At 34.3% G+C, this 12,149-nt stretch overlaps 2 protein-coding genes and 1 long non-coding RNA gene across 14 annotated transcripts in view; 2 read left to right on the forward strand and 1 right to left on the reverse strand.

Annotated features, from left to right (window-relative positions):
* The window catches only part of tln1 (talin 1), a 1,269,505-nt gene that overhangs the window by 199,201 nt on the left and 1,058,155 nt on the right, over positions 1–12,149 (forward strand). The gene's annotated exons all lie outside the window — the stretch shown is intronic.
* Positions 1–12,149, reverse strand: part of LOC141376292 (uncharacterized) — a 55,150-nt gene that overhangs the window by 33,268 nt on the left and 9,733 nt on the right. The gene's annotated exons all lie outside the window — the stretch shown is intronic.
* Positions 321–12,149, forward strand: part of tpm2 (tropomyosin 2 (beta)) — a 60,464-nt gene continuing 48,635 nt past the window's right edge. For 11 of the 12 annotated variants that reach the window (XR_015500305.1, XR_015500304.1, XR_015500314.1 and 8 more), the window contains exons 1-2: positions 321–559; positions 10,082–10,207. Coding sequence is in view for 5 of the 12 variants with exons in the window: in XM_087269228.1 (XP_087125354.1) it covers positions 446–559; positions 10,082–10,207 (240 nt within the window). In the remaining 7 variants the exon portion in view is untranslated. 12 annotated transcript variants of the gene reach the window in all.

A 12,149-nucleotide genomic window follows, 5' to 3' on the forward strand; every position in this document is an offset into this window, starting at 1 on the left:
AAACAATAAACGGTCCAGTCAGTGAATGTGTCTTCATCTAACACATTAATAAATGACCAGCAGCATCTTCTTAAGATTGCGAGAAAATAAATCAGTGTGTGTGAGAAGTAGAATTACGTCAGCAGTTGTTTTAACCGCAGCACTTTAAACAAGCCTGACCTCAGATCTTCTGAAGCAGAGCTGGAGAAAGAGGATCCGCACACAGCCTCCCAAACATGGACAAAAGCACAGGGTCAAACGCTGTGCCCACCGAGAGGACGAATCACAGCAAGGGGACGTCACTCACCCACAGACTTTACACAAGTTTCCAAAAAAGAGCAGAGAGTTGCTCTGGAGAGGATTCCAGCCGCCTCTCAGCTACGCTCAGCGTCGCCCGTCTGCCTCTGCTTCTCAACAAGCTCTCCTCTTTCTCTTCGGCTGCTAGCACAAACACAAGACCGCAAAAATGGAGGCCATCAAGAAGAAAATGCAGATGCTCAAACTGGACAAGGAGAACGCCATAGACCGCGCAGAGCAGGCTGAGATTGACAAGAAAGGTGCCGAGGACAAATGCAAACAGGTAAACTGACCGAGTCTGCCTGAAGGAGCAGCAGAGAAGATGTGTTACCCTAAATTAGGAAAATTGGAGTAAAAAGATTATAAAAATGGTCTAGTATTGTCAAAATGGAGCACAATCGCACGTCACATCCAAGTATGGTTGACAGTGATGAATATTTTTATGCACTGGCTTTTATAGAATCTTCAGGTCAATGCTGGCTATCAACAAACCCGAACCTTTCAGCTCAACAATCACGCAAAGTCATAATTTTCTGCTTATTAATAATTATTAAGCTAGTTATTAAGTTTTTATTGACTAGGATTTAAGATGTCGAATAAGATTATTGAGAATATGGACTTTTTAAGTACTAATAAACAGCCCAAATCCTAATCATAGCAGATAGTCAACCACTTTCTAATGGGTTAGTCCACCCAAAATGTCATCATTTACTCAGCCCAAGTGTTTCTGTGAAACCTTTAAAAGTTTCTTTTGTCTGTTGAACACAAATCTAATTGTAACCTAACCCTAACCCAATCTTTGATAACTAACTTTGCAGTTACAAGTCAACTATTAGTCATTGGAGTATTTAGTAAACTCTGAAAATACATGTAAACTTGTTTTACTTCTTTAGATCTGTCCTTAATCGAAATACTCAAATGACTTTTGGTTGACGTGTACTGTAAATGGTAAAAATAATCCATTGATAGGTTCTGTTTTTCGTGATTCACTGTTTTTTTTTTTTTATTTATTAGGGTTCATACACATTTTTACTACTAAAACTTCATGACTTTTCCATGATTTTTCCAAAACTTTCAAGTCAATTTTCATGACATAATGTTTCATGCGATGTCTACATATGCATGGTCAAAGAAAAACAATGCATGATCAAATTTATTACAGCATATTGTAAAACACGCAACAATCTATTTAGTTTCAGTTTATATTTATATCTATGAAAAATTGATTTTGATAATGCTAACGCCACACTAATATTGTGAGAGTATATGATTGGCCAAGGACAGAAAAGAAGTAAATAACCAATATCTCTATACTTGAATATAAGTTTTCCAAGACTTTTCCAAAACTGTGTGGGTTTTTCTGTTTTAGAAAAGTTTTCCAGGCCTGGAAAATTCCATGTCAAAATTCCATGACTGTATGAACCCTGATTTTTAGCTTATTAATTGCATTATGGAACATTGATCTCTGCTCTGTCGACTTTTGAGGTTGAAAAATTTAACTCTGTAGTTTAACAAATTGACTTTTCATAGTTTGAAACAATACATTATATAATAAATAATATACTGAAAAAATCTGTAAAGTCTGTAAAATAACAGAAAATGTATACTGCAAATTGATTACAAAGGTATTTGCGCCTTAGTTTACAACACCAAACCAGACAACTCATCATATCAAACTATTAAAACATGTCAATGAACATTCACCTTTTCAAACTTTTTAATGTCTCATTCCACAAAAATATGAAAACTGTTCATTTTAGGGAGATTTTTTATAGTGTAATAAAGTTACTTAAGTAAACTATCTAACATGTCACATTAACTACAATTTACAGTGTGAAAAACCACACTGAACTGAACAAACTGAACTACATCTCTGAAAACTGGACTGACTGTTTCAATTCACTAGAACTTCTATGTTAAGCTGCTTTGACACAATCTACATTGTAAAAGCGCTGTAGAAATAAAGATGACTTGAACGTCGGTAATTAAGAGTATTAGTAGACTAAAGCAGATCAGCTAATACTCCACATTTCTATTTGCTAAATTGAAAATATGAAACTAAAAAGGATGATTAATAGTCTAATTCATAGCTGGAACTAACCTCGTCCATGTCTTTCTTCAGAATACTGATGGATATTGCACTCAAAAAATGACTTTTGCTGCTTGGTCAAACTACTTATTTTAAATAAGTTGAAACAACCCAATTCTTAATTATTTTTTGGGACAAATCAGTTGTTTTATGTTCAATCAGGGCCGGAGTGGGACTCCGGCCCACCTCAATTCACGACTGACTATTAAAATAACGTAATTTCCAATTCAGTTTCTAATGAACTTCAAATGTTTTTGGTAAATATGAGAAAATTAAAGGGGAGCTAAATCTCCAACACTATTCTTTAAGACATCACAATGTCCTTTACTGCAATATCTGAATATATATTCTGTGCAAAATTCTTTATACACTGTAAAAATTGGAAACTTAAAGAAATTACTTTGTCTTGTTACAATTAAATGAATTAAGTTTGACAAACTTAATTTATAACAGTTTTCAGTAATTAATTAAGTTAGTTATTTAAAGTGTACCAGGTTTTAGTAATTCATGGCAACTATAAGTATTGTTCACTATCAATAATGAGCAATACTTGTATTTGCCATAAAGCATTAAAGAATTATTGTTATATTAACAATGGAAGGGAATTATTTGTACTGTAATACAAGTACTTTTTACTATTATTATTGTATTTACAATATTATATTGAATGACTGTACTGTATGTACTGTTCCATTCTTGTTTTCTAAAATAAATTACTTAAACCTAAAACACCTTACTGAAAACTGTTATAAATTAAGTTTGTCCAACTCAATTGATTTAATTGTAACAAGTCAAAGTAATTTGTTTAAGTTTTCATTTTTAGAGTGTAGATATCCAGCCGCTTGTAACAGTGGTCACACATAAAAAAGACACCTACATAAGTAATTCAAACAGTATATGTCTTAATACTGAAAATGAAAGAAAATAAATAAATCGGGTGAGATTCGAACCCATCGTAACACAACGTGCTGACCACTGGACCACAATGGCTTAATTCTATTCTCCTCTTTTTAGATTTCCAATCATCTGATTTTCATTGAGCAGGTGTAATATTCATCAATATTAACTATTCGAAGTTGCCGCTGTTTGGGGTCGAATGATGGTTACATCATCATTGACCTGCAGGCTGCATTCTGCTAAGGGGGCTGCGAGAAAATAAATGAAAAAAGCGGAATTGCAGCAAAATAATAAATAAAAAGAGTAAGGCTTAGAGTCAAAGAAATCTATAAATCAAAAAAGTGTGACTGCTGAGAGTGCAAGCAGCTAGGGACACTGGCCCTCAGGGTCGAAAAACAGACTGGCCCACCGGGAATTCTCCCAGTCCTCCTGATTAGCCAATCCGGGCCTGAATCCACTTACATTTGTAAAAACACTTAAGCTATCTTAATGTATTTGTGTTGGCATAATAAGAAGGAATTGTGTGGAACCCAGCATTTTACAGTGAATGCTGGGTTCCACACAATCGATTGGTGTGGGGACAACATAAATAAATCAAGTTAACTTATTTGTTTTCATAAACTTAAGCTGATTGAACGTAAAACAATTAAGTTGTCCCAAAAAAAAACTCAAGAACTGTGTTGTTTCAGCTCATTTTAAATTAGTAGTTTGACCAAACAGCAAGAGATATTTTTTGATATTTTTTGTGTGTATTCGTTGCCCTTCCTTATACAAGTCTTATATAAGACTTTATAGTGTATATGAATGACCAGCAATCATCTGTTCAGTGGCATCAACTTCCCCCCAGAACTGATGATTAATCACAGCAGTTTATGATGTGCATCTCTAATGCGTGGAGCTATTTTAGTCTCGTTCCTTAGTCTGCATCAATCACAACTAACTGAAGTGATCAGTGCCCAATATAGAGGTGTAAATATGTTAGCAGGTATACTCGATTACAGCTGTTTGATTAAAGAGCCAAGCAAACGTTTTACAGCACAAATGGGCCTGTCACTTTCAAAAATGTCCGACAGCGAGGTATATTTTACTTTATAGAAATCTTGACTAACTTTGCAAATTCATGGCAACTTCCTGTTAGATTATTTAGTAAACCATCACTGCAAATAAATGTGAGCTTACTCTGTTAGACATAACCCGAACAAAAACTAATACTCTAATAACTTGTAGTTGACATGTAGTTGCAAAGTTACTCAGTAAACAAAATCTTTAAAGAAGACATGTCAGGTAACAGTCATTATTAGAGTATTAGTAGACTCTGCAAGAACCCGTCAGCTTATTCTACAACACCAAACAGTCTACCAATACTCTACTACTACCATTACACTACATGTAGTTTTAAAGATAGTCAGTCAACCAAGGGTTACACTTTATTTTAAGGTGGTATACTTACAGGGTAACTGTACTTACTATTTGACTATTTGGGGTTAGAATGTGTTATTTACATGTATTAAGATGCATAATCCATTGTAATTCCTATTGTGAGTTCATGGAATGTGTAACTAATGTATGTCACCTTAAATTAAAGTGTTACCCAACAGTTTTAAAGGTTATGTGCAACTTCGAGTCAACTACAGTCGTTAAAGAATAAGTAGACTGCAAGTACACGTCAGTTTATTCCTCTACACCTAACTCTAACCAATCTGCTAATACTCGACACTATTACTCCAATGACTTGCATATTTGATTTGTGTATAAATAGCAATGTCTTGTTATCGTATTGCTACTGTCAATTTTTTAAATGTAACTACATCAACTAACAGTTATTATTAGAGTATTAGTAGACTTTGCAAGCACACGTCAGCTTATTTTACAACACCTAACTGTAACCAATCTGCTAATACTCTACACTATTACTCTACAGTATTACTCCAATGACTTGTATATATGTTTTGTGTATATATAATGACTTGCAGTCGCAATGTTACTGTCAAGTTTTTAAAAGTAGCATGTAACTACATCAACTACCAGTCATTATTTGAGTATTAGTACACTCTGCACGTACACGTCAGCTTATTCTACAACACCTTACAATCTCTACTCCTGCTAATAGATTACATGTAGTTTTAAAGTTAGTCAGTCAAGCAAGGGTTACGCTTTATTTTAAGGTGTCATACTTACAGTGTAACAGTACTTACTATTTGGTTAGAGCTGAATGTATTATTTACATGTAATAAAATGCATAATCCATTGTAATTCCTATTGTGAGTGTGTGGAACATGTGTAAGTACTTTTTGTCACCTTAAATTAAAGTGTTACCCAACAGTTTTAATGGTTACGTGTCATTTCGAGTCAACTACCAGTCATTATGAAAGTAAAAGTAGACTGCAAGTACACGTCAGCTTTTTCTACTACACCTAACTCTAACCAATCTGTCTGCTAATCCTTCACGCTTTTACTCCAATGACTTGTATAATTGATTTGTGTATATATAATAATGTCTTGTTATCATATTTTTACTGTCAAGTTTTTAAACGCAACTACATCAACTACCAGTTATTATTAAGAGTATTCGTAGACTTTGCAAGTACACGTCAGCTTATTCTATGGCACCTAACTGTAATCAGTCTGCTAATACTCTACACTATTACTCCAATGACTTATTTGTTTATATATATATATATATATATATATATATATATATATATATATATATATATACACACACATATATATATATATATATATATATATATATATATATATATATATATATATATATATAAATGACTTGCAGTCGCAATGTTACTGTCAAGTTTTTAAACGTAACATGCAACTATGTCAACTACTAATTATTATTTGAGTACCAATACTCTACTAATACACTACATGTAGTTTTAAAGGTAGTCAGTCAACCAAGGATTACACTTTATTTTAAGGTGATATACTTAGTGTAACTGTACTATTACTATATTTGACTATGTGGCGTTATAATATTATTTACATCTATATATGTTTTTGTATATATAATGACTTGCAGTCGCAACGTTACCATCAAGTTTTTAAAAGTAACATGTAACTTTGTCAACTACCAGTCATTATTTGAGTATTAGTTAGTCAGTCAACAAAGGGTTATACTGTATTTTAAGGTGAAGTAGTTACAGTGAAACTATTATTTTAACTTCTGGATAATATGAATCATTTACATGTAATTACTGCTTGGTTGGGGTTAAAATGTGTTAGTTACATGCAATAACATGCATAATTCCTTGTAACTACAATTGTGAGTGCATGAAACATGTCACCTTAAACTAAAGTGGGTTACAGTTTTAAATGTCTACAACACCTAACCAATCTGTCTGTTAACACTCTACACCAGGGGTAAAACTTGTTCCTGGAAGGCTGGTGTCCTGCAGATTTAACCTCCAACCCAAATCAAACACACCTGAACAAGCTAATCAAGGTCTGACTAGGTATACTTAAAACATCCAGACAGGTGTGTTGAGGCAAGTTGGAGCTAAACCCTGCAGGGACACCTGCCCTCCAGGACAGAGATTGTTGATCCCTGCTCTACACTATTACTCCAATGACAATGACTTGTATATTTGATTTGTGTATTTATAATAACTTGTAGTTGCAACATTACTGTCAAGTTTTTAAATGTAACTACACCAACAACCAGTCATTATTAGAGTATTAGTAAACTACAAGTCAGCTTATTCTACGACACCTAACCTTGACCAGTCATTATTAGAGAATTAGTACTCTACCAATCTACAAATACTCTACTACTGCTAATAAATGACATGTAGTTTCAAAGTTACTTAGTCAATAAATGTTTTAAAGGTAACATGTAACTAGAATAATGGTAGACAGCAAGTACATGTCCGCTTATTGTAGTACACCGAACCCTAACCAATCTGTCAGCAATTAATCTACTGTCACTACTACTGTAAATGTATTTTCAGTTACTTACTGTCAACTATGAAACTACCCCAACTACCAGTCATCATTAGAGTATTAGTAGACTCTGCAAGCACATGTCAGCATATTCTACAACACCTAAAAGTCTACCAATACTCTACTACTACTACTACTACATGTCGATTTGAAAGTTACTCAGCCAATACAATTTTTAAAGGTAACATGTAACTACAAGTCATTAGAGTAATAGTACAGTTCAAGTACATCTTATTCTAGCACACCTGACCAATCTATCTGCTAATGCTCTACTATTACTACTACTGTGGATGTATTTTAGTTACTTACAGTCAACTTTGAAACTATGTCAACTAACAGTAAATGTTAGAGTATTAGTGCACATCAGTGACTGAGTACTGAAAAATCATACTCATGTAAAAGTACTATTACTTGCCTAAAAATGTAGTGCGAGTTAAAGTATCTGTTGTGAATACTACTCAAAGTATGAGTAAAAAGTAGACTATTCAAAAGTACTCAAGAGTAGTGAGTACTACTCGGTAAAAAGCTGATGCATTTACATGTAATTTGTAAATGTGTGTAAACGTAACATTCTGTAGTGCATTAAGTTACTGCCCAGCAGGCACACAATGTCATAAGACGTTAGTATGTTAGATTTAGGTTGTGACGTCAGCTGACCAAAATTCAATGTTTAGCCAACAACTAATGACAACGTTATTAATGACGTCCAATAACGACAACAAATGACGTTAATATTTTATTGATTTTAGGTTGTTAGAAAGTGACCAAAATCCAATGTCGAGCCAACATCTTAAACCATTGTCATATTGACGTCAAATACTGACATTTATTCATCAGGTATGGCAAACAAAGCCCTACATCTGATAGGTGTCATAGTGGTAACGTCCACACAACGTCAAGCTCTAACATCATTAGACGTTAATATTAGGTTGATTTTAAGTTGGATGTTGGACACTGATGTCAGCCTGACCTGGGTTTTAATGTCAACCTCATTTCATTTCCAAGCAAAATGCAATGTCCCCATGACGTTGGGGTACAACATCAATCTGACATCATGTTGACGTCCTGTGCCTGCTGGGTGTTAAAGACCATTTTGATCATCATACATCTGTCATCTCCTCATCAGTGACATGCATCTAAACAGTCTTTGGGTCAATGCGTGTAAAGATTTTGGACATTTTCTTGGACACTTTTAATGCTTCCAAACAATTTGGTGCAATTACAAATCGCCCATGTCTTATGGTAGTTCATAATGATGCGATTTACCTTCTAGGTGCAATTTGAATGGACAGAAATCACAGAACTGAATTTTCTAATCCCTATAGACAAGAGAAAATAAAGTATTGACAGCAGGTTGAAGGATAGTAGTGGAGTAAACGTACAGATACAGCACTGAAATCTACTCAAGGGAAAGTAAAAGTGCACATTTATAAAACTACTTAGTGAATTAAAATTACTACTTAATTACAGTAGTTTGAATATTTGTAATTTGTTACTTCACACCACTGGTACAAATCAGCTTATTCTACAACACTTAACAATCTGCTAATACTACAACTAATATACATGGTTTCAAAGTTACTCTGTCAACTTTAACTTTTAAAGGTTAAACTACATGTCAACTTGCAGTCGACAGAGCATCAGTAGACATGTTGGTATTTTTATCAGCTGAGAAGTTGTGAAGAGCTTATTAAGTATGTGAAGGAGTCACATTGGCACAGGAATGAGTTAAGAAGTCCACTTGTTTATAGTGCACCCAAAATATAGATGGCAGCATTCTCTACGGTTTATTTAATCGACCAAACTCACCATGTGTGAACTCACTCTAGGAGTCCTCCATAATGGAGGAGCAACTGGCTTTCCCTTGGGTAAACTGATTTTGTCGGCGCACATGAAATCTGATAATTGTGACTTTAAGTGATCTTAGGATATCTCACTGTTTTGGAACCAGATTAGTGAGTTTATAATTGATTTAATTATGTTTTCGGTTGAACAAAGACTGAGCCTTTGTTCTGGTGGCACAACTCCATCTATTCTGGTCTCAAGGCCTTTGTTACTGCATCCCTGTTGTCCGGCACACATGTCGTTCTTTTTCTGTCCCGCTCCACCTTCACTGAATTGTTCAGTATAATAGGATCAAGGCTTTGTACCATCTGGAGCCACCGGGCCACGTTTGACGCCAATGCTTCCCATAACTGGCCTGTCCCAATCCGTCAAACATAAAGAGAAGGCATCTGCCGGAGTTTTAAAGCTGCTCACTTGTTCTGTCATTCACCCTAGTTATTTTACACATCTCAATTTATGAGCTGACCAAAACGCCATCTACCTTTAAAGCTTGGGTCTATTTTTACAGCCAGCATTTTGCTCTGTGTGCGCTTCCATATGCAGAAGTCGACTGTCTCTCTGGCACAAAGTGTGCAATAAATAGAGGCTGCTTTATGACACGGAGCTATGTGGGATGTTACGGTTAATGGGTTGTGGCTTACTTGACGTCTGCTAAGGGTTGGAGACTAGCAGCAGCTGCGGGATAAAGCATAGCCTTGCTTTTTATAATTGTCTGCTCATTCCCTCCCCTGCTCGACATTCTCAAACAGCCCACCTAAATGAGACCGATTTATGAGACGGGATTAACAGATCAGTGATCATTGGTGCATGAATGAGTTTGCACTACTTAATTGGACATATGTTTAAAATGTGGAGAAATAAAAAGTTAACAAGTCTCAACACCTGAATTTCTCATTCAAATATAAACATTTTGGTAAAAAAAAATAAATCAATAAATAAACTTTAAATAGTTCTTGTTTTTTTTGTATCATTTTGCTGTATTTTAAGTGTTTATTGTGTTTGCATGTGTGTGTGTAGCTGGAAGAGGAGCTTTTGGCCCTGCAGAAGAAGCTGAAGGGTGTTGAGGATGAGTTGGACAAATACTCAGAGTCACTGAAAGATGCTCAGGAGAAACTGGAGCAGGCCGAGAAGAAGGCCGCAGACGTGAGTGACACACTGATGATCAACACTACATACACTAATGGCAATCAAAAGTTATACCAGACACACATGTTGATATCCCCATTTTGAAAACTATCCATTTTCCTCACTTCTCAGTGAATGTATGTATTTTGATGTGTTTAAACAAAAAAGATTTATTAAACAGTTATATTCATTAAAATAATAGCCTGGTCACCCAATATCTGTCAAAATAGAAAGATTATAAACTTAAATCCATTTAAATTTATTTAAATAACTTTTTTTTTTTGTTGCTTTTTTTTGCACATAATATTGTGAAAAATCTGCAAATTTATGCAGAATGACTTTGAGTGTATTGTAACTAAAAACGTATAAAGTTAAATAAAAAAATAATACTTTTTAAACTTTTATTTGATGTTTAAAATGCAAATCGTATTAGATCCACTTATTTGTTAAACAAAGCAAGTGTGTCATATAATTAGGGCCAGACGGAATCTGCGGACGTTTTTTTGCTATTTCTGCGGAGAATTTTGATAAAAATCTGTGGATTTCTGCGGAATTATTTTGGAAGCATCATAACTAAAACCTTAATATGTGAAATAAAAAATATAATCTTTTTACCTTTTATTTATTGTTTAAAATGCAAATCCAATTAGATTAACTTTATTTGGTAAACAAAGCACGTCTCTCAGATAATATATCTACTAAAAGACAGAAAATAAATGAACTTTAAAATAAAAATTTAAATGGGAATAATGATGATGAATGATGAAAACAAATAATGCATTTTTGTAATCAAAAATGACCACTAAAAAATGTATCCAGCAAAAATGTTTACTATTGTTTACTAAATGTGTACTATTTTTACTATGTTTAATATTTACAGAAAAAGTATCTAATTTATAAATATTGCATACAGAGTCTATTTAAAGAGCATCCTAATCTAATGTATCAATCAAATACACTACTTGACAAAAGTCCTGCCATCTTTCCTAGCTTTAGGAACAACAAATAATAACTTGACTTCATGTTGATCATTTGGTATCAGAAGTGGCTTATATGAAAGACAAAGGCCTCTAGATTACGCTTATTTTACTTTAATAAAATATGATCATGCATTGATTTTTATTATTTAATTAGGACTGTAAGGTCTGACTTTGCTTAGAAAAAAGTCTTGTCACTGAACAGAAATAATGTCCAGTATAAAATATAAAGTCCTGCTGCAGTGGAAACAGATTGAATATTGTGTCTGGCTCTATCATGAGCTTGGAGGACTGCATCCATACATCTCTGCAATGACTCCAACAACTGATTAATAAAGTCATCTGGAATGGCAAAGAAAGCGTTCTTGCAGGACTCCCAGAGTTCATTAAGATTCTCTGGATTCATCTTCAATGCCTCCTCCATTAATCATTGTGATCCTGGGGCACCTTGACCTTCTTTGCAAACCCCAAACCATGATTTTCCCTTTACCAAACTTGACTGATTTCTATGAGAATCTTGGGTCCATGCTGATTCCAATAGGTCTTCTACAGTATTTGTGATGATTGGGATGCAGTTCAACAGATGATTCATCAGAAAACTCTACCTTCTGCCACTTAAATGATCAACTAAAAGTCAAGTTATTATTTTTTTGCTCTTACAAATAGGATCAACAACAAGACTTTAGTCAGGTAGTGAATATATATAAATGTATAAAGGGTTATGTATAACAATATTATGTATCAAACAAAATAATATGTACCAATAATTTTTTTCCAAAGGGTGTCACAGATGTCAAAAATGTAAATTGTCCTAAAATAAGCCAATGACATGTTTAGGAGGAAGAGTGATAAAGCGGTCTGCATGCGTCCTCCTGTGGCTGCAGTCAGTATAATACAGTATCTAAAGTTAGCCGAGTGCCATGAAGAGCTCAGGCTATTAATCATGAGCGCGGCTTGAACTCATTGGGGTCCATCCTGTCAAC

This window comes from Danio rerio, chromosome 10 (assembly GCF_052040795.2).
Source record: "Danio rerio strain M-AB ecotype USA chromosome 10, GRCz13ab, whole genome shotgun sequence".
Lineage (NCBI taxonomy): Eukaryota > Metazoa > Chordata > Actinopteri > Cypriniformes > Danionidae > Danio > Danio rerio.